Source organism: Pieris brassicae, chromosome 4, assembly GCF_905147105.1.
Source record: "Pieris brassicae chromosome 4, ilPieBrab1.1, whole genome shotgun sequence".
In the NCBI taxonomy this organism is placed as follows: domain Eukaryota; kingdom Metazoa; phylum Arthropoda; class Insecta; order Lepidoptera; family Pieridae; genus Pieris; species Pieris brassicae.
The window spans coordinates 20,436,850-20,460,263 of record NC_059668.1 but is presented as its reverse complement, the minus strand read 5'-3'; the positions used below and the strand labels follow the sequence as shown (position 1 = coordinate 20,460,263).

General features: G+C 33.8%; 2 protein-coding genes and 1 long non-coding RNA gene across 9 annotated transcripts in view; 2 read left to right on the top strand and 1 right to left on the bottom strand.

Annotated features, from left to right (window-relative positions):
- The window catches only part of LOC123708764 (flocculation protein FLO11-like), a 50,235-nt gene extending 36,592 nt beyond the window's left edge, over positions 1 to 13,643 (top strand). For all 3 annotated transcript variants that reach the window (XM_045659636.1, XM_045659635.1, XM_045659634.1), the window contains exons 3-7: positions 8,308 to 8,374; positions 9,184 to 9,251; positions 10,517 to 10,693; positions 11,317 to 11,650; positions 11,939 to 13,643. In XM_045659636.1, the coding sequence (XP_045515592.1) occupies positions 8,308 to 8,374; positions 9,184 to 9,251; positions 10,517 to 10,693; positions 11,317 to 11,650; positions 11,939 to 13,347 (2,055 nt within the window). In that variant the 3' untranslated portion in view covers positions 13,348 to 13,643. The remainder of the gene's footprint in view (positions 1 to 8,307; positions 8,375 to 9,183; positions 9,252 to 10,516; positions 10,694 to 11,316; positions 11,651 to 11,938) is intronic.
- Positions 13,644 to 13,949: 306 nt separating this feature from the next.
- Positions 13,950 to 20,089, top strand: LOC123708897 (cell wall protein DAN4-like). 5 transcript variants are annotated; one of them, XM_045659897.1, is made up of 18 exons: positions 13,961 to 14,010; positions 14,055 to 14,128; positions 14,213 to 15,133; positions 15,224 to 15,289; positions 15,779 to 15,842; positions 15,918 to 15,944; positions 16,011 to 16,052; positions 16,120 to 16,415; positions 16,555 to 16,823; positions 16,895 to 17,001; positions 17,077 to 17,189; positions 17,261 to 17,363; positions 17,536 to 17,648; positions 17,862 to 18,062; positions 18,294 to 18,661; positions 18,726 to 18,861; positions 18,954 to 19,050; positions 19,969 to 20,089. In XM_045659897.1, exons 2-18 carry the CDS (start codon positions 14,066 to 14,068, stop codon positions 20,073 to 20,075), a joined length of 3,093 nt encoding a protein of 1,030 aa, XP_045515853.1. In that variant the 5' UTR covers positions 13,961 to 14,010; positions 14,055 to 14,065; the 3' UTR covers positions 20,076 to 20,089. The 5 variants fall into 5 exon arrangements, with proteins under 5 accessions (XP_045515854.1, XP_045515852.1, XP_045515856.1 ...); XM_045659898.1 differs by having other exon boundaries at positions 13,950 to 14,128; positions 15,921 to 15,944; XM_045659896.1 differs by having other exon boundaries at positions 13,950 to 14,128.
- Positions 20,090 to 21,440: 1,351 nt separating this feature from the next.
- LOC123708433 lies at positions 21,441 to 23,313 on the bottom strand. The gene is made up of 3 exons (XR_006753603.1): positions 22,957 to 23,313; positions 22,776 to 22,820; positions 21,441 to 22,644 (listed from the first exon to the last, which is right to left on the bottom strand). It is a non-coding gene; the product is annotated as an uncharacterized LOC123708433 (long non-coding RNA).
- Positions 23,314 to 23,414: the final 101 nt, after the last annotated feature.

Sequence of the window (23,414 nt, the reverse complement as noted above, 5' to 3'; positions counted from 1 at the left end):
TGCTTAAATCATAGCTTAACGTTGCGTCTACCCACTTGTTCAACTTTAACCTAGAACAGTTAGGTCCTATTAATTTATTTACTTACAGCTTATGTATGGCCAAAATGCCTAGAGCGAATTGTATCTTATTACGACCATACAATGCACAGAGGCGGTGAGAACTTGGAGAAACTAATCGTGGTTGGTCACACTTCATCACTTGGCCAACCAACCAGATGGACAGATCAAGTGAAAGAACTAATCTGATCTGATGACTGATCAAAACTATACACTATCACAAGAGAGGCTCTGGGCCGCCGGTGGTCCGATAGTCCGCTCTAGATGCTGCGTTGCTGACCACGACCCTCAGACATGAGCTGCCGATTAAAGCGAGAGATGGCCAAAACTAACTAATAATATTATTTATTTATTTATTAACACTTCGTTACACTACAGAAAATGCAAAAAAATTACTTAATTAAATCAAAATGATGGTAACTGGCGGCCTTATCGCTTTCGAGCGATCTCTTCCAGGCAACCACTGTGAGTAAAGTACTGTGAAAAAATACGTGTTATACACAGTTATTAAGACAAAACTAAACGGGAACAAAAAAAAAACAAACTAAACTAAAAAGATGATATATTAAAAATAGTAAGTAAAAAGACACATAAATCACGATAATTTAAGATAAGTCTCACGTCAGTTAGTAGTTGGGAAGAAAGTTAGTGATACGATGTGCACAGGTTATGTTTGTACAGAAGAAATTTAAAGGAAGATAGAGAAGGAGCTAAGCGAATAGGGACGGGAAGTGAATTCCATAGCCTAACTGCAGAGACCTTAAAGGAATCGAAAAGGGAAGGAAAAGGAATAAGTTATATTATAAAACGATTATAAAATTAAGTAATTTTTGCAAAAATACCCGAAAACCTTTTTCTATCCATTAATATTTCTTCTTTCTCATACTTACTCTCCGGCAAATAATCAAAAGACTAATAATCTGCGGGAGGAAGCGAGGAATGGTTTTGTCGCTGAACTGTGCCAGTCGAACCTATAGCAAAGGTTTTCCATGGTGATTGTTTAATATTATTATTTTATTTATCATAATACTAACTTTATATGGGTTGAAACACAATGGATTAAAACGTGGGTTTGATTTTGATAGCATTTATAATTAGCTAACTCTCGATCTGAGGCCCTTACGCCCATCGAAACCAACTCACAACTTCCTTACTCCTCATAGATGGCCACACGGTCTTTTGCTGTAACGAGGTTTCCAATGAGTTGGCCTTGAAGTATTTAATTTTTTAATATTTTCTCTAGCTAATTCGACTATATTGTCGTCGAAGGTATTGAATAAATTATGTATAATTTAAGTAAATAGCGTTGGTACCTATGACTATTTATTTAACAACTTTTTGTTTATACAGCAAATTCAGACAGAACAGAATGATGTTTCTGAACATGTTGTTCAACATTATTTTTGTAAAGTTGACCTTCAAGTATTACAGTAATAAAACGCATTCAATCTTGTATCAGAAAAAAAACACTTTCACCTACGTTATATTATTTAGAACTAAATGTGGCAAATCCTGTTGCAGGTGTCACGATGTAAACACGTGACTTGTGAATAACATCCATCCCAATGCAATAATACTTATTGTATGCATTCGTCATAGTATCTACGGAATGTTCTGGTTCCTTCAAATCATGCGCAAGTGTTGACTCTAACATTAACAACACTTTCATATATAATTTCTAATTTATTAGCTTTTGTATGCGAATTAGTTCACAATAAAAGTAATGGGAAAAAGCGTGGTGACGTTTTCTTAATCTGAAAGATGACTGGCTTTCTATATAGTCACTAGTTCGATTATATTTTATTAGTATTAATAAATTATGCAGCAGTCTTGGCCTAGTGGTTAAAGCGTGCGACTCTTATCCCTGAGGTCGTAGGTTCGTTCCCCAGCTGGGCACTAACGGATTACTATGTGCGCATTTCACCATTGCTCGAACGGTGAAGGAAATAATTGAGGAAACCGGCTTGAAACCCAAAGTCGACGGCATGTGTCAGGCACAGGAGTCTGATAACCTACTTGCATATAAGATTGATAAATGATCATGAAATAGATACAAAAATCTGAGGCCTAGACCTAAAAAGGTTGTAGCGCCACTGATTTATTTATTTGTATTTCTTTATAAATTATATATTATTCAGAATGATTTTTCTTGTTGTAAGGATCGTTAAATACCTTAAACTTAACTAAGAAAGACTAAAGTATAATTAGGTTTCATATATTAAAAATAGACTCGCCAAACTTTCCGTTTTCCTTATAAAGTTTATGTCGTAACAAGATGATTTACTAAAATTCCTGCGGCCATATGAACTAACAATGCTCGGGCGTAGGCGACTGCGACAAGTGATAAGCACAATCGGAACGTGAATCAGTATTTGAGAACATTTAACCCCAAGTTCACACACTTTAAATTTAAACGGTCAGTTAAAAAAATTCAACTACTTTTGTGGAACTAAGTGTGAAATAAATACAAAATAACTATCACCACTATGCTTGTTATCACCTTGATTTTAGAATACAAAGAAAGCTGCCATTTTGCTTGTCATTTATTTATTTCTCAGAATATACAAAAACTACATTAGTTTATACATGGCCTTGATAGAAGCGCGACAAATGCATATTAACATATTTTGTTTAATGTTTTTAGTTAAATGCTTCTAAAATGTATTTTAGAAGCATTTAAGTTTTTGATAAAACTATGATATTAATGAATCTTAATAATTTGATTTGATTTACGACACATAATAAAATGTATTATTATATTTTAAGAATTAGTAGGAGTTCAATACTAACATTCAATTTGCGTAATTCATTCAACATCAAAAATCAACTAACACTAACGTCATTTTATTACTAATCCAAGAAAACCTTTTTCTAAAGTGAAAATTTTATTTTTTAACCTGTACATTTAATTTGAATTTAAACAGACTACATTTATAAGCAGCCGTTAAATTGTAAATGAACATTGCCCTTAGCCTAATAAAGCTCTGATATCTTACCGCCATAGGTCACAATAAGCGTAATTGTCCTAAACGTGGGCGGCCCATTGTTTTTCATGTTACATGATACTTTAGTATTTGTTACGAATTCACTTACGAAATATTTTAAAAGGCAAGGTTAATACTAAGAAAAACACTTTTCGAACGGATTGAAGCTATGTATTATTATTAAAAAAACTTATAACTATTTACATAATTCTAAATTTTAAATTTTTTTCCGACGTTTCGCGTGCTTTTCTGCTGCTTGCGTGCTTTAAAAGTGTTTTTTCTTAATGTGTAACAGCTATGTTAACAAAAGACAAGGTTAATTCTGTTCTATCCTTGTAATCTTAAATTATTTAAACATTTATAATTTGTCTTTCAAATAGAAAATAATGAAAACAGGCCATAAAAAATTTAATTATATTTGTCTTAAAAGTGTCTGTACTGGGCCTAATGTTTGAACAGAATCTCAGAAGAATCCGCTCCAATTGAAATTAGTTAATGTTTTGCCGGGAATTAACATCTGGATTAAACACTTTCCAGATCCTCTTTATTTATTTATTATTAGTAATCTTACAGCTAAACATACATATTATAATACGAAACAATTAGACAATATACATAGCCAAAACAGATTACATAGATAAACAATATGTATGAAACAAAAAATATAAGTAAGTATATTAATAGACAAAAAGCAAAAAAAAAAAACTGAAATTTAACGTTGAACAAATGAAATCGGAATCGAATAAAACATTAATCTGATAAGTCTATATAATATTCCATATTAATAAAATCTAGGTGAACGATTTTTTGGTCCGTGTTATGTAATCTAAATTTAAGATGTTATGTGATCGTTGGTCTCATATCATAACATCTGTTAAGGCTTTGTTGGACTTAACGGAAGTAACGATCGATTTTTAATCGATATTAATTTGATGTTGTAGATTGTAGTCGTTGAATCGTTTTTTAAATATTTTCAATGTGTTTTATAATCGTTTATTATCGATAATTGAAAATATATTTTCTTTGTTTTTAGTTAAGTTACGTTTCTAGTGAATTTATATTATATTATATTATATTATATTATATTATATTATATTATATTATATTATATTATATTATATTATATTATATTATATTATATTATATTATATTATATTATATTATATTATATTATATTATATTATATTATATTATATTATATTATATTATAATTAATTTAATTTAAAAGCGAAGTACTTCGAAATTAAGAATCTGTAATTAACGTAAGTTAGACTTGTGCTAGGTATGCAAATCTGGTTTATTCTATTATAAAATTAATTAAAACATATATAAATAAGTTCTATGTATATCAATATAACAATAGCAATAATGTATCATAACACCTATTTGCGCCTGGCATTCGGTCAATAGTTTTTACTCTGTGACTTAAACGCTGTAACACACTGACCGACATTCGTCTGCTGACATAACGGACGTTCCGTTACAAGGCATCGGTCGGCTATTCAATACAATTGTATTGTCGTAGCTTCTGATTTGCTTAAATTCTCATAACTACTACATATTGGAAATGCTTTAGCACGATTTCGTGTTTTTACCTTGAGATATTGTTTTTTTATATCTAAGTTCTCAGGTGACAAATGTTAAGAGTGTCGAAGAAAGACCACGTCAGTTGGCTCTCCAAAAACTTGATATCTCAATAAGGTTCTTGAATCAAGTAGTTTAAGTTAGCAAATACACTTTTAGTAGACTCGTTCAAGGCACATGAGCGGAGTTGGCCTAATCGCTTGATTTATTTGAAGGGCCGAGGGTCATTTCTTTCTCACGCAAAAAACACTCGTTCGTATGGTGCGTAAAGTTTGCTTGTGTGAGGCACAGATAGGTGATTACCTACTTGCCTATTAAATCTGTTTTAAATAACGTAATTGGTCCCAAAGTTCTGCCACTGGCACGTTATTTTATAAATTTCGAACGTGATTTTATAACAAAATTATTACATTTTATTTTTAAATGTTTTACTACTACTTTAAAACAAAAAAACAATCACTTTCCGTATTTTTTCGCGATGGAGTGGACGTTGAAAGAAAACCGAACAGCTGTTGTTACGTTGCAACGCTGTGGGCACTCACCGAGTACCATTTTCAAGTTGCTCAAACATTTGAATATAACGCTTAGGTTTGTGTACCATAATATTATTCATAGGTACAATGAAGTATCCAGTGTTGAGGACAATAAAAGAACTGGCCGGCCACGCACCGCAAGAACACCAGCAGTAATCGAAGCTATCAAGGCGCGGATAGCAATAAATCCTGTCCGAAAACAGAAGTTGATAGTTTTGCAGATGGGTGTCAGTAGGAAAACAGTAAAAAAGATTTTAAATGAAGATCTCGGTCTGCGAGCATACAACAAAAAAAGTGGGCACATACTTAATTAATGCTCGTCCAGAAGCAGTAAGACTTAAGAGATCGCGGGTGTTGTGAAAGCGGTACGCGAAAAACCAACACCGCGATATCCTCTTTACGGACGAAACATTTTTCCATAATAAAGAGAAGTACAATAAACAGAATGATAGAGTGTACACTAGGCGTTCTGAAGAAGCTGGAAATAAAGTTCCGAGCGTGCAACACGGACATCATCCATCATCAGTAATCGTCTGGTAGAGAGTGTCCTATTACGGGGCAACGGAGGTTTATTTTTGCGAAAAGGGGGTCAAAACCAGTGCAAAAGTGTACCAAGAGACGGTTTTGTGTACAGGAGTCTGCGCCAAGCCAAGACCACTTAAGCCTGGTTTGAGCGTCAAAAACATCCACTTAATTAGACATGAGGATTGGCCTTCTATAAAGTGTGGCAGGTCTAAGAGAGATGCAGCAGGTTTAAATCTTTAAAAAAAGCAGTAACTGAAATCGACATGCTGCGATAGACGACTGGTTCCGGCGTTTAAGGGCCTGTATTAAAAATAAGGGAGTTCTATTTCTTAATTTATGTTTCATAAATTGTTATATCACTTATTAAAAACTGATACTACTTTTGTTTTTATTATTGTTTCCATTTATGACAGAACTTTGGGACCGACTACGTAGAACATTTAATTCAGGCATACCACTCCTACCTACACCTAGAACAGAGGCATAAATGCCCTCTCAATTCCAAAACCCCTTTTAGGTTTCCTTATCCTTATCATCGCACTCGAGACCCTAAATCTTTATACGTAACACATTAGACATATTCATAGTTCGCGCTGAGCCTCTATCTCAGCCTAAGACAGTACACAGCTGCAGCGCTTTTACAAGTTGTTAGTATACTGTATTTATCAACGTGTATTTCGTAACCCAATAAATATAGTGTTCAATATTATTAGGAAACAAGTGTAGCGTAACGATTTACTCTTACCCTAATAAGCGATTGTCAAAGTGCTCCAGTTTCTTGCCGGTCCACTGGTACAAGTCCGACCACGCCTCGCAGTTTATTATAAACTTTAATATCGTAACAGATTTTTCATTGCGTTACCACAAATATTTCGAGTTAACAGTACATTGAAAGCATAATCATGAATGAAGGATTTTTATACAGCTTTCATGAGGTTACAGTGAATTTACAAAACAAATATTTACTAATATTTAACTTTTCACTGTCTTACTGCTCAGCTGGCTCTTTCCAAGACACCTTTTGACACCTCCCGCTAATTGCCAGCTTTCAGCTGCATCAGGTTCTTCCACTCTGTCTATCCAGCGGTACCTAGGCCGACCCACTGGTTTCCGACCACTTGGAATGGCTCAGGTAAACTTTCATCAACGCCGGATCTTGGTCCATGCGCTAAATGTAGTCGATTGGCCTTGTATTCACTTCTTCAGTCCTTATTTGTTATATCGTCGCCGTCGTGTTTAGCTGATGAGATAGTATCTTTATACTCTCTCGCAGTTACGAAAATAATTAACTAACTAAAACAAAACGTTCTTATCAGTTAAAAAAAATATTTGAATGTGCAGTACTCACATACATTCAAGAAATTATGGATTTTCTAACAGTTTTACTATATTTTATTCAATAAAAGCAAATGTATAAGATTCGCAATCATATTTTTAAGAACGTAGGAGAAGGTAGGAGTCTTTATGTGATAGCCATAGACATTCACACTGCCAGAGACTTGCGAGAAATATCTATATATAATATCACTTGGTTGTTAAGCATTTAACAATGTAGATACACAATTTGTTCTAACTTTTGACCACAGTTTACATAAATATATGTAAGTACTTCTTTCACTTCATTGCCAAACTATATATATATATTTCAAATGACAGTACATACCATAGCTTAAAGTTGAGGCAATTACAACCTACTTCCTAAGCTATTAACTTCGTAAAACATGGATCAATTTTCATTGTAATAGTTAACCGCTCTTGTGAAATGTGGTGTAAGGAACCCTCGAATACAATTATTTGTGTATATAAATGTCGAAATACTATTGTTGAATTGATGATGCGCCTGAGAATATTTCAAACTATTGTTCTCTTAAGTTACAATGTACAAAGTTGTAATATATCGATGTACACCTACGTATAAACACTGATATACGCCTAGTAACATATTCCGTGGTTGGGTTATGTATTAGCAAATATCCTAAAAATGTTTTCCTGCTCTACAGAACTAAGTTATAATTCAACAATCAAACCACTCAAATATATATGTAAAGCGCCATCTCTGAATCGTATTAAAAGATTAAACTGCTCTTACGAATACCTCTGGGAATAACGTTATATAACTAGAAATATTTTATTGTACCCATTCAAGTTTTAGTAACTAAAATATGAGGCGGTTTTATACAATTTGGTTTAAGGTAATACCGGTTATTGCTGCTTATATTTTAACAGGCGTTTCAAATGTACGATTATAATATTTGGTTTTTAATAAATTTAGGCTTATTAAATTTCTTCAACCCGAGTCTTTGAGTCGCACCCCAAAAAAAGACTATGAAGACGACGCTATGTAGAATAAATAATAAAGCAATTTTATTTCCAAATCCTGTTCCATTTCAAATGTATATTATTATATTATATGTATATAATAGTTACGCCTGTGAATAAGGACCACTCTTGGGAAGACTTATTAGATGTCACTTTGCCAATAGTCTGCCAGTCTTTTCCGGCTTCGTTTGGCCAGCCCAATCTTATTTTCCCGGATATATTTTAGCATAAAGGAATATTGTTAGGATTTTATTAGTCGTAGTGTGCTTCTGTGTTTATATTAATTATTATTATTGGAATTTCAGATGCGGCGGCAGGGCCGGCTATCGGCAGGCGGCGCTCATATGGTGCGTACCGCCTCTGCCCTACAAGGTACGTTTTACACCTTCAATTACCATATCAAATAATATACTAATAAAGAGTGTTAGCTTCTAATATTTATTTAATTAAATTCTAAACATTTTTATGAAACATATTCTTATGAATATGCTACAAGTGCGCATGTGCAATAGTTATTCATTTGACTCGTTCGGTTGTTTACGAATTGTTACGAATTGACTCGACCATCTCTCGGAACTGGGATGGTCGAGTCGGAGGAGGGACGTTGTGATTATAAAAGAGGTTGTGACACATGCGCACGGGCTATTCCTTTGTACAAGTTTGACATACAGTTCACGTAAAATCAGTGGAGTAAATTATAGTAAATTCCTACTCTAAGAACTAGATCAACTACCGCTAACAAGAGTAACATTCCCTAAAAAATATAAAAATTAATTATCAAATTTTGTAAGCTTCCTTGTACAGGTAGGTTATTTTGTTGTTTGATCTCACTTTTCTACACCTTTTTAAATTGCGGGGGATTTAGAGAAGCTTAATTTTATGAGCATTAATGGCCTAGTGGCTTCAGCGTGCGACTCTCATCCCTGAGGTCATATGTTCGATCCCCAACTGAGCACAAATTGATTTTTCTTTCTATATGCGCATTTCACCTTACCGGCTTGCCTTAGTCCCCAACAGTTGAAGGCGTCAGGCACAGGAGGCTGATCATCCAGTTGCCTATTAGTTTGACAAATGATCATGGAACAGATACAGAAATTTGAGGGCCAGAGCTAAAAAGGTTGAAGCTCCTCTGTCTTATTTATGTTTCACGTTATACTTATATATCATGTTTACAATTTCAGTTTGGTTGTGGTTGCTGCTTTTTGTATTTCAAAACGAATTCCGGATATCAAGATCCATACAACCTGGGGTATGTATTTGCTATGACGCAAACTTTTAAGTAGAGGTATTCCATGTAAAATCTAAAATAAATCATGGTCCATCACGATTACAAGTTACGATTATTTTGTACATTAAACATGCTATATTCGAATCATTTTTTTATTGCATAATTTCTTTAGCTAATTCCCCGAATTTATTGTCGTCGGAGGTATATAGTAACTTATGTACGTATAGATATTATCATTAACAAAATAGAATTCGTAACTAGTATGATTCTGATAACAACTAATTATAATTACAGCAAACTGTAGAAATCTTCTACTCCCACGTTATTAGTACAGGGTATTTTTATTATTATTGAAGTGATTATATACGTAGGTTGTCTCGAACGCGGTGTGACCAAGGTAGTATCTGTAGTTCGTTTCATAAATACATTATTTCTCAAAGAATTACATTCAATTTGTGAGAAAATTTGGAGTACGATACATGTACAACGTGTAAATTATTTGAAAATAAACTATATGAAATAAAAATAGTTGCTGTATATATATATAACAGTATTTTTTACAAAATTGCATCGATCACATCGATGTTACAACACGCATTGCGACTAATGCATAGTAATAAGTTCTAAATAGTTTAAAGTTTACGATGAATAAATACAATTACTAGCTCTGTAGACAGCCAGAAATAAAAATACAATACCCAATGCGAGTCAGGGAGTCCCTAAAACACTGAACCAAGTCCATGCAAGCACCAGGAGGTGTGACGATAAACTTGAACAATATACCAGTGCTCAACCAACCATAGAAATTAGCACATCAAGTCAATAGCCCTTATAATTATATCGTGTTTTTTGCTACTTTTTTCTTTGCTTTACCCTACCGCGGCGCGACTGCTTAGTGCGAGAGGCTTATGTGGGTTTCGCGATTGTGCATACACACTAAAACCTTAAGGCGCTACCAACAATCGCCTTAGGCGGGATGCGGCAACAGCAGCCTTATCCGCTTTTCGACAGCGATGCGCCTGTTGCGTCTGCCTCTCCACGCCCATTGGTTTGTGAAGATATTTGACACAGCAAGTATCCTTCACAGACCGAGCCATACACTTTTACAGATGGGCATACGCTAGCGGATATCGGGTCCAGTACTTGCTGGGATAGATCACCAACCCTTCTCTTGAACGCATAGACCCCTGTTTCCATGCTTGAGCACGTTTTAAGTGGCGATAGATTAGCGAGCGCCTCATGCATTTACGCGAATCACATAAATTTATAAACAATTACTGTTTCAGTATTTGGACTTCGATAATCTCCCTGAAACGAATTTCACATGTACTGGCAAAGTAATTGGTGGATATTACGCAGACTTAGAAACATCTTGTCAAATGTTTCACGTGTGTACGGTGGGACAACAAGATGAGCCTATGGATATCAAGTTCCTTTGCCTAAATGGTACCGTTTTTGATCAGGTAATAATTATTTTTTAGTTTTCTAAAGTTGGTAGAACTGGGGCAACTTGAGGTATCTTGTAAATTTTCTATATTGGTATCGATTATTAATATTAATTCAGTGGTTTAAGTTTAGCATGATGGATGTACTTGGTTAGGGAAAAATGATGAGAATAAACTTTTTCGATGCGAGCGCACACCGTTATAAAAAAAAACGACACCCTGAACATAGTCAATATTTTAATTTAATTTCTATAATTAGGTATTTTTTTGTGATATCAAAATAAACTTTATTTTACTAGATAATGCGTTAACTTTCAATGTATTAAATACTATTTTTTCTATTGTTAGTGTAGTTTGTTCTACAAACGTAGAATACGGCGAAAGATAAAAATTTTAAAAAGATTTTTATCTTTTTACGCCAAAGAAGTATAACTTCTAACGCGCGTTCATAAGTACGCGTTTTTTTTTTAAATTTAGCGGCGTCCTTTTTTTTTGTCTGGTTTCCATATAAAACAATTGTAATTGTTTGAGAATGATGCCAAGAAAAGCTCTTCTGTCTGAAGCAAAACAGTGCTTAAGATGCTCTTGCCAAATTTCTATATAACATATATTTGTATCATCCTTATTGATTATGATTTCAGGAAACACGCGTATGCGAAAGAGTCGATGAAGTTGACTGCACTAAGTCTGAAAAATTTTACAGTTTAAATTTAGAATTATATGGAAGTACAGCACCACCTATTATACCACCAGAACCAAACCCCATTGTGACCGAATCGAATAAACAAACCAAAACGAGTACGGAGACTGATCCGTATTCAAAAGATTCATCGACTTACTCAGATAAAACGCAAAATCAAACGACAGAAACAATAGACTCAACCGAAGATCCACTACAGGAAGTGAACAAAGATGAACATACACATCATAATAATTATAGACCTTCGCAAACGACTACAGTAAAGGAAGAAGAAGGTATTTATAAAGAAAATCTTAGTTTACATTTCTTCCCAACTCAAATTGTTTATCGGAAAATGGAAACCCCTAACTTTTAATAATTTGGCCTTAATGATTGACATAGGGATTTCCATTTCACTATGACCAATTTGGGTTGTGCTGAACATATATAAATACATTTATTACATTTCCTAGGGAATCTTACATGACAAACTAATACTTTTTCCGTATTTTATGTATAATATATATATATAATATGTCGTAACGTATTTCATTATCGTTTAATTGTTTTTTTTTATATTTCAGAATACGAAGAAGGAATAGATGAAGAATACGAAGATGATTATTCTCACCTGCTTTCAACAACAACTCGAGAACCAATTACGACTACATCTACGACTACAAAACGTCCACAATCTAGTACAACTTTAGCATCAACTAGCCATTCGCCGATACCACACATTATATCATCTTCTCCCAAACTGTCATCAATATCACCTCCTTCATATTCAACGGTGGCACCAACTTTTAACCCCTCATCGACTTTGGATCCCTCATTACTCTCGCCTCAGGAATTTATCTATCGACATCGGGGACCTGGTTCTGAAGCTATATCTTTCCAAAGACAAAGTTTTCGTCCAGCAGATGGTGTTTACATAACACACGCTCCCTCGCAACAATTCGATCACTTTCAATATGAGTCATCAAGGACGGTCCCTCGACCAACAGCATCACGCCCAGTTCCTTTTGTGCAACGGCCCCAACCTGCCCCATTTCGAGCAACAACTTTGGATCCCCGAAATCAATTATTAAGACCCGGGCCGTCACCACAAGTGCCTGATCGCCATGAAATATCTATAAATCAGCAACCTAAACCGTATCCTTCATCATTACCATCACAACACCCGTTGCCATTTAACCCTTTCTATTATGACCGAAAACGAAGTGAGGATTCTAGTCCAGAGGAACAATCTTCTTTATCAGCTCGGTCTGTAGCACCAATCGCAGAAACGAAACGACCTCCGCTGAAGCCAAAAAGCCCACCACGAGTTATAGTCACTGCTAGTGCATCTGTGAGCGATAGCAATGGAAAACGGTTGAATTATACTGTCGGAAATGTAGTTAGTGCTGTTAAGCCAATAGTGGCCATTAATTATGACGACTATAAAGAAACGGATTCCATATTTGATCCATTCTTTTTGGATGTACCGAAACTCCAAGCACGGCGCAAGACTCGATCTAATAAAAATAGACAAATTTTTACCGTTTCCGAAACTGCAACCATTTCTTCTATTGAAGGATCAAATAAGAAAACGAAAGCAACTTTGTCACCCGTCACTCACCGAGCGACTACCTCAAAATATTCAACTGAAACACCCAAACCGACGACAACAGTTACGTGGAACCCTGAAGACTATGTCGACGACAACTATGAACCACATGCTTATATACCACCATTAGCAGTCCTGTTAAGTCAAGATAATAAAGTAAGAAACAAAGATAAACACTCAGTTAAAGGAGTGATTGGGGATCGGGCCCCACAAAGTTTGAAAGTGATACGCATTGAACTATCCAAACCGACACAATCTGCTATGCAGACAATCTCTAGTCAAAATGCGGGTTCTGAGGTTGTGCCCACAAATGCCTCGCCTTCACCCCTTGAAGCGCCCGCTTGTGAAAAATCGCGCTCAAATGACTGTCGGAATCGTGCCTAATTATTTTAAGGGTTAGCTCACTTTGAAATAGATAAGTAGTTTCATATTTATATAGCTAGTGAATTTAATTTCAGTTTTAAACTTTTATCTTGTGTAAAATCTGCTTTCTTATATAAGTAGTAAATTTGACTGGAATGCACATGTTCCATACAACGTGTATATAGACAAAAATTCGATGGATTAATTTCTAAATTATTATAATTTACGCCCTGTTTTTGACCAAGTTTAATTTGTATACATTATTTGAAAAAAAACTGTAAATATTACCAACACTATAAATAAAATAAATGCTAAGTTTCATATTATTTTTTTAGTTTTGTTTTCAATGCAACGAATGTATTTTCTTTCAGCAATTAATTATATTTTATTTCTATTCAAACAAATTTAATTAAAAAGGAAAACTATAAACATTTAAGATCTCCCAAATCATATATTTTCTTATCTGTGATTAGTTTAGTTAGCCAATCTTCAGCATGACCTTAAATTACATTTTCAGTCCTAAAATTCAATATCAATTCGTTACTCTTTTGTGTCTAATTTCATATACAAATCCTTATTCAAAAAAAAAAACATTTTGACTTTGTCTTTCATAGAAACAATTTTATAAATTCAAGAGGGCTGTTAACGTATTAAGTTGTATAAAAGTATTATAGTAACTTTTATTATACTAACTTTTAAAGTATTATAGTAACTTTTATTATTTTTACTTTTAAAAAACATGTCCAACAGCAGCATAATGAGTGTAAGAGAAATGATCGACTCTGCGTTTGGCGAACGCGAGGTAAGAAATTACAAACATAATATTCATTATAGATAATTTTCAAATAACAGTATTAGAATAATAACTATAAATTACTTTTTTTAGACTAATACCATACACTTCAAACTTATTCAAACGATTTTATTTATTCTTGCAAGACAATTAAGATTGCTCGAGAGACGCGTGAGCTTGGTTGCACCGATACTAGTTCCATCGGAATCTAGCTTGTCTATAAGAGAAGTAAAAATAAAAGCCAACGTTAAAAAGAAGAAGAGAATCCAATCACCATCTGGAAAAGGAAACGTTAAAAAAGTTTTATTGAAATCATCATCTACCAAAACTCAGCCTTCTGCAGTAAAAAGTATTAGTGGACAATCGACAACTTCAAAAATGCCTACTTCATCAACTAAACTATCCTCAGAACTGACTACTACATCGTCTGCTAAAACGTCTTCGGATCCCACTAAGACTTCTTCCAGTAAAACGACTTCAGATCCCACGAAAACTTCTACAAGCAAAACTACTTCTGAACCCACAGAGTCATCATCCAGTAAAACGACTTCAGATCCCACGAAAACTTCTTCAAGTAAAACCACGTCTGATCCCACGCAGTCATCGTCAAGTAAATCTACCTCTGACCCTACCAAGACTTCATCTAGCAAAACAACTTCGGATCCAACGCAGTCATTATCGAGCAAAACTAGTTCTGATCCCACTAAAACTTCATCTGATAAAACTACCTCAGATCCAACTCAATCCTCATCAAGCAAGACTACTTCTGATCCAACTCAGTCTTCATCAAGCAAAACCACTTCCGATCCAACTCAGACGTCATCAAGCAAAACCACTTCCGATCCAACTCAGACCTCATCAAGCAAAACCACTTCAGACCCTACTAAAACCACAACATCTACTAAAAGTAGTACAGAGCCATCTTCTTCTTTAAAGACGTCTACGGAAAAATCATCTTCGTCTAGAACCAAATCAACTTCAAAGTCTACCTCAAGTGAAGATAAAAGAAAGAAGGTATATTTAATTTTTAGCTTGACCTAGTATTTGAAATATAATTGAATAATAATTAAAATAAATCTGTGATTTAAACAAAATTTATAACAGGATTTATTCAACATGCTGCAAACCATTGAAGAACAAAGAGAACGAGAGATTAGAATTATACACCAGGTGCAACTTCAGACAATTTTTGTTTTTTTTCTTTCGTTTCAGGCCTAGTCCCATTGAAAATTTTATTTTCATTGTTTTTATATAGGTGACATATACTTCACTTATTCACATCGGTTTCATTGGTAAGTTATTTTGTGGTCTGTTTGGTCTGCTAAGGTAATTCTGATTATAATTTATTTTAAATGTATAACTTCTAGTATTACCTTTTGTTAACATAGCTTTTACACATAAAAAGAAAACAACTTTTAACCAGATTGAAGCTATGTATTATTATTATAAACTTATAATTATTTACATAATTTTAAATTTAAGTTTTTTCGACGTTTCGCGTCGTGCTCGTAAAGCAGGTTTAAATTTAAAGTTATGTAAATAATTATACGTTTATAATAATAATACATAGCTTCAATCCAGTTAAACGGTGTTTTCATTCAATGTAAAACTTCTATTTTGATAAAAGTAGTTATAACAGCTTATGTTTGTAACTTGCAGAGAGCTGATTCACACGAAGAAGACATCAAAACCCCTGTCCCAATGGCTTCCTTAGATACAATGGGTAAACAAAATAAAGTTATAAAAATATAATAGATGTTGATTATCTGGTCTTATTAATGGTTGACATATTTTTCAGAAGTTCAATATGAAAAACTATTAGTTGGTAAGTGGAGTAAATTAAAGTAATTTTAATAGAAACCTTATAATTGACTATTGTTATAATTTGTAGTTGAACGTGTACCTTCGGATGAATCCAAAGCTAGAGGAAGAGGTAATATTCTTTACAACCATTTATGAAAAATAAAGTGGAGAAATTAATTTCGATTCAAATTGTATAGGAAGGCAAAGAAAATCGTCTGAAATTTCTGTAGTAACTCAAGGGCAGTTCGAAGAATTAGCTACAGCTGTGCGCGAGATCCAACATAAATTTGGCGCTACGGGAAAAGCTGAGTTTCTTGAAAATGCCGAACTCATGCAAGAGCTAAGACGTGGGGCTTCTTTAACTGATGCAATGGCTGCTCTCCAACTATCAGCGCGTTTAGAAGCTGCAGAGAAAACTCTCCAGTACATGATTTCACTAGTTACTGATTTAGCGGCAAGAAAAGGAGTCAACTTAGATTTTATCGATGACCAGGTTTGTAAATATTGCACACTACTTGTGTTTTTGTACGCATACTAGGAATATGATATGAAACAGTTTAACAAGTATTTATAAAGTTGTATTAAATTTGAAACATCTTATCAGAGAAGCGTTTTTATTTTCCTTTTTTAAGATGCTAGAAACACAAACTAAGCAAGTGTCTGAAAAACCGTCACGTACAACAAAATCTTCGAAATCATCTAAATCTTCTAAATCTGGAAAATCTCGAGAAACATCGACGCGGCCATCGATGGTTATGATATCAACTACAACGATGCCTTTACCAGAATCTACAGTAGATGAACAAGAAGTAATACCTCCAAGATCTGCAGAAGAAGCAATAGAAATTGAATTAAAACAGTCCAAGTTAAAACAAAATTTAATAACGTCTGAAGATCTAGAGTTAGTAGTAGTATTAATATTAATTAATTCACTGTTTATACTTTTTATCAACTCAAAATTACGTGTTGTAGAAATGCATTGAAAGAGTTGACTGATGGAATTTTAAAGGCTGTGGGTAATATTACAACTAAAACTGTATCAAATGCTGAGCAAGCTTATAAAACTGCAAGCAAAATAGGCAAGTACGAAATACCAGAGTCAATAATAATTCAATGTTTGTATTATTATATTAATTTTCTAAACACTATTTTAGAAGGAAAATTAAATAAAGCTCTAGACCTTGGAGATCGTATGGATGAATTAGAATCAATTGTATCAAAATATGTAGAACAAATCAACATCATGGATACTAACCTCTCATCACAAGTAATGATATATAAATAATAATATAGTCAATGTCTTAACTTATTATATGCAATAATCCTTTTAAAATACAGATGACGAACTACCAAGAGCAATTAACCCAAATGCAGCATGATCTAGAATCAGGACTGGAAACTATGGCCGAATCTATGGCTAACTCCGGTGGCGATACAGTGGGTTAGATAAATTTAATTTTGGTTTCCTAAATAAAGACACGGCTACGAGCTTAACGTGTCCGAGTTTGATCTAAATCGACAGTTTTCGACATTTGCATATGTTGGAAACTATAGAGCATTTATTTGAGATTGTCCTTAAAACATATAACAAATACTAATTTCTTCCTAAACAGCCGTTGCTGAGTTAAATGCCCATTTCACTGATTTACAAGTTGACTTCGATAGCACTCACACGAAGCAAAAAGAGTTGCAAGAATATCAGGACTCTATAGCTTTCGATTTACAAGTAAATATATTAAGTTTTACAGACATACAATTTATCCTATCTTATCGATTTGAAATTAGTTTACCTCCTTATATTGTATTACCTTTTGCCTTTAAAACAAAAACAAAACAATTTTAAGAAAAAATAAATATAAGAAAAGATTATAAATAAATATAATATAATTATACTTATTTGTCGGTCAGGGTTTGTATATAACATTTAAATATTTTATAGGGCTTGTTAAAGCAAATAGAGATGCTTCGTGAAACAAAATCGGATCGAGATGAAGTTGCTGATGCACTTCGTGATAAAGCTGGCCTCGGGGCTTTGAATGGTCTTGTAACTCTACAACAATTTAACGCTGTGCGTGGAGACTTTGAAAAACGAATTGGTTCAGCTTACGATAAATTCAATAATCAAGAGATTATTTGGCAAGTTAGTGTTATTGTTTTAACATAAAGGAATGAAACCGTACTTGACAGGCGAAGGCATGGGAAAATAAAAAACGATAGCGCATTTCTTTTGATTGTAATTAAGTCAACAGCAATCCCGAACTCGTGGCATAATATCTTGTTTTAGCTAAATTCTTGAAAGATATTAATAAGATCTGTCGCTAATATGCTTTCAAACTAAGACGTAAGTTGTAGAAAAGTCTTCTTTTTTCAGAAAGCCATAGACGATTTGCTTCGTGAGCTTCACGAAAAAGCTGATATAGTCCAAGTAATGAGTTTACGCGATGACATACAGAATAACTTAGACAAACTTGGAAATAGAATTCGTTCGATGTTGGACATTGTAGGAGAACCGCGATCGGCTGCAGTATCTAGAAAACTGTTTCGTGATTCAAACTGTTTATCTTGTTCCACCCCAGCTAATATGAATATTGAGGAAGTGAACAAAATACCTATACTTCCTGGATTTAAAACATCTAAACGGCCTCCTACGATCGGTGCTGAAGGCGAATCAAAACCAAAGGAAAGCGGAGACTATATTTGCTATCCTGGTCAACCAATACGCCACCCGATAGATGAAAGGTTAAGAAAGTTTAAACATAAACTTATTCGTAATTTTAATAAACTAAGATGTGCTGTGTTACAGGGCTCATATCTGCCGTCGTTACTGCGGAGGATCTCATACAATGGTTCCCTCTTCTACGTTACCTAGAGGACCAACAGGAATGATAATAACTAATATGCCCCATAGTACATCTACAGCACTAGGAACTGATGGAAAGGTTACCTAGTTTATCGTTTGAGGCTTATTTTTATCTTATAATAGTATCATTATATTAACTGGTGCTATACAGTCATTGTGGTTTTATTATAGGTGTATCAAGTTGATGAAAATGTGCAGAAACCTTGCATTCCTTGTAACAAACCAAAGAGCTACATGAAAATGCCCGAACCATCAGAGGCCGACACAGGTTGCATGTCTACTTTATAATTTTTTGAAGTTCTATACGCCGTTATAGGACAGATACAATTCTGGCGTATATTCGTTAATATTTTGTTAATCAATTTAAAGATCTTTAAAATGTTACGTATGCAGAGGGCAGGGAATAATTTTGGGAACCAATTAGTGCTTACGTACTCATCTTGTTAGCCCAATGTCTACTTATCCATGCCGTTACCTTTTCTTTGATTTCTCGTGGTACGTTCTACTAAACATATACACGCATGCATAAACAGTAATATGTAAGTATTCGTATACGTCAATACGATATACTCAGTAAATTTAGGCGCATATTGCATATTATTCAAAGTTACGTCGTCTTGATCCCTTGGTGTTGTGTTGGCGTAGAGATGTGGGGTCACTCTGCATCTTCTACGGCATTTACAATGGAAAGTGTTCAGAGGAGTTATTCGGATTAATACCTGCAGCTGAGTTTAATCATGCGACGTCGAGACAATACGAAATTCCACCCGTATCACCTCGACGTCCGTCTTTCCACAACTGAGCGTTTTAGGGCAGTTTTTGCTACGCACCACCACTATGTGGAACTAGCTGCCCAGTGAAGTATTTCTCAACTAATTCGACTTAGGGTGCTTTAAGAAAGTAGCGTATTAATTCTTAAAAGGATGGTAAGGCACTCGCGAGCCCGCTGTATTGAGAGTATTCATGGCGGCGGTATCACACCATCAGGCGAGCCTCCTAATGGTTTGGACTCTGTTCTATTTATATAGAACAAAATTTTGTTATATATTTGCTAAAGCATAAGTTTAGTTTCAAATCATGACTATCGCCACTGTTGTGTTACGTTCTATTTTACGTATTGTGGATGTTAATGGTACTGAAGCTACACTTTACATTCATATTAATAAAGCTCTGTTTTCAATTTTAGCACCGCGTGAGGGATCCGATATGCTACCGTGGGATTATCAACAATTTGCTCAAACAGAAGGGAATATCGATGTTACACCTCCACCACCATCGGAAGGTTTTGATTAAATTTATTGAATATCTTTACGTTTTTATAATAAATTTACCGACTCTTAATGCTAGTTATAATTTGAGACCTCATACTAATGCATCATTTATTTTTGATCACACATGAGATCAAAAAGAACCTCCCTGACTTCCATTTCATTTTAATTGTTATAAGCGTACGATGTCTCGATCTGAACCACCGACGCTAATATCGAAATGAAACTCGAAGTGGAGTTGTAAATGTTCCGTTTTTTTGTTGAACATTATTGATGGTCAAACAATTATAAAGCGAAGCAAGCTTATAACTAACGTTCGTCCGGCACAGCTGCGTAAATCTATGTAAAGGTATACAAATAATAACTTAAAACTAAACCTAAACTACACGCTGGTAAAAGGGATCGACCGACCATTCCGCTACCTGCACACCTGCCAGCCGTTTCCTAGAACAACATCGTTCGTTGTCCGTAACAATTGTGTACAAACTGGAAGGAGTTTAAAAAACAACTAAAATGCCGAGTGCATGTTGTTTTTGTTAAATAAAGAAAACGTTATAAAAAATTATATAAAAAACATAGCTTAATTAATTTGTTTATATATCATACATTAAAATAACCTTTATTCTTCTGTTACGCTTACATTATCAACATCAATTCACATTCATCGCTAATCATTCATTTAATGGAATTTGAGTTGTACAATGGACAATGTACCGGATTTAGTACCGAAGGCAGTGGACGCTTTGTTAATTCTCGTCCATTCTCCGTGAAGTTATACTTGATCATGGCAAATGGTGATTCTGATCTATTTTAATAATACTACTAGGCTACTCGAAATCAGATCTCACGAGTATCCAACAGTTTGTTTTTAAGGTTAACGTGTCTCTAAACTTTTTCTTTTATAATTGAATTATAGAATTCCTCGCCAGGCTAGTAAGACATTAATGACATTAGTTTTTTACAAAACTACTTATCTGTGTTCAAAAAAGAATACATGCAGTATATAGTTTATACAAAAACAAAATAGGTATACTATTTTTACCATGTAATAATTAAACTGTCTTTGTAAAATCAAATTTATCTGTATAGTGTTTTATACTGATTAAAATGCTATAATTAAAAATGTAAGCTAATAATATATAGTCTGGCTAATGAAAGAAGATAACGAAAAAGCGCGGCAAATTAAAAAAAAATTAATATACAAAATCAATCTTTTAGGGGTGTCCCTAAAAGATTGATTTTGTAGATTAAACTTACTTGATTTTATTTTATTATTTATTACATTGATAGTAACTGTATTTCTATGAAATTAAATACTATATGTATTTAGTCTTACTATTGATTCTTAAAATGACTAGCAGTGCATGGAAAACTAAAACTATATTTATTATAAAACACAACTTTATTCTGAATAATCAAAATTAGAATCCAAAAATCAATATGCATAGATTCATCAGACTCATTGCCGTTATCACTGTCTCTTACATTGATAATGAAACTTTCTAAATGTTCCTCTGTAGTCCTGTCCCTATCTTTACATTTATTTTCCACATGTACAACATGATTAGTAATTTTCTTCCACTCTTCTGCTGTTACATTTTGCTTGCTCTGTAGTCAATTTAATATTTTTATTTGCTAATCTGCATTCTGCCAGACTCCATACCAGCTCAATGGCATTTAGAGCACAATGGTATGGAGGTAGTCTCGATACCGCATGACCATTGTGCTTTAAAATTTCATTGGCGTCATATATTGGCTCTGATTTATACCATTTTACTAGACATAGCAGTTCTGCTATTGAATGGAACTCTACAAATTGAATATTATTCAAAGTAAGCCATTCTCTTATCTCATGTTTGCCATTCTGTGTTGTAGGGACTTTATTTACTATAACGAAATGGTAACTGGCATTGTCCATAACAATAATACTGGGCTCATTTACATAGGGTAGGCTAGGTAGGCTTTTCTTCTAACCACTTATTGAAGTTAGCAGCATTCATATCTTGGTGATAATCAGCCATTTTTGATTTAGTGCTAAATACTAATTGTGAGTTCGGCATAGGACCTTTCTCCGACCCTGCTTGTACAATTATGTATTTTTTTCCAGATGAAATATTTTCATTAGCACCATTTGTAGACGGACCTTGCCAAGATTTTTTGGGCTTGTAGTTATTATGGACATAAGTTTCATCTAAATAAATTAATGGCTTTCTTTCAACATGTTTCAACGATATAGATCTTAATTAGTAATGTCTCCAGGCGGATATGTCATTGTGCTCAATTAACAAAGAACATTCATTTTTTCTTAAATTCATAGCCATTCATAGCCAACAATACAGGAAAGAATTTCCTGACATCCAGTAAATCCAATGCTTTCTCATAATACCAGCAAACGTGTTATTAATGTTGGAACTTGTTTTGTAACAATATAAAATTCATAAATTTTGTTGCAAATATACATGTCATACATACATGTCAAAATTGTCCAAATGAGACACTATTGGTTTATGAGGTTGTTTTTTTCCAGGTGTACTCCAGACACCTTGTTGCTTCTTCTTTTTTTATATTATATTGTATTGATATTACACTTACACCTGGAAAAAACAATGAAAAGGTTATTACCACACAATTTTTTTTTCAAATTTACTGGAAAACTATTGAAATTCTTTAAAGTACTAGTTCTGGGATTTTATTCTATCTTTCTGCTCTAAATCAGTGAGCTTACCAATAGTTCTCACTATTGCATCGACTCCTATATCCTCCAGATTTCCTGCGAAAGAAATGAAATATTCTATCATATAAAACAAAGATTAGACTATTATACCTGTTAACTATTCGCAATAAATATAAAATAGAAATAAAAATGAGTAATTGCATGAAGTATCAAGACAATAAATCATACTAACCTAAGAAATTCAACACCACACGTAAAAAATCTTGTTTTTGGTAGAATTCAGCTTCTTTTTCTTGGAATTTTCATATCATGCAGAACTCTCTCGAACTCCACTTTTAGTTTTAATAGTAGTTTAATAATAGTTTTACTCATATTTAAACAATCCGAAAGTTTTCAAATAATTCAATTATCTTTCATTAGCCAGACTCTAGCTTTTGTAAGAATCCCTTTAATTCGTAAGAGTGATTGGTGAGGGAAAAGTGAAACGCTAGTAGATCAGACTAGAATGATAATGTATTTTACGAGTATATTGTCGGTGACCGCTACCTTATTGCCTTAGCTCGTCATATGTTACACGTAGATTATTGTGTATAACTTATTAATACGTAAAATTGAACAATATTTTCAACTCAATCGATGTAGGGGAAATCATTTTCATTTTTAAACTGTAGTGTAAACGAAATGTTATCT

What these genes read in the sequence shown, in the direction of transcription:
- LOC123708897 (XM_045659896.1), top strand. Translation starts at nt 14,066, where the DNA reads ATGTCCAACAGCAGCATAATGAGTGTAAGAGAAATGATCGACTCTGCG. An exon ending in TAAAACTGCAAGCAAAATAG is followed by an intron (nt 17,002 to 17,076) that starts GCAAGTACGAAA and finishes ACACTATTTTAG; the next exon opens with AAGGAAAATTAAATAAAGCT. An exon ending in ACCATCAGAGGCCGACACAG is followed by an intron (nt 19,051 to 19,968) that starts GTTGCATGTCTA and finishes TTTCAATTTTAG; the next exon opens with CACCGCGTGAGGGATCCGAT.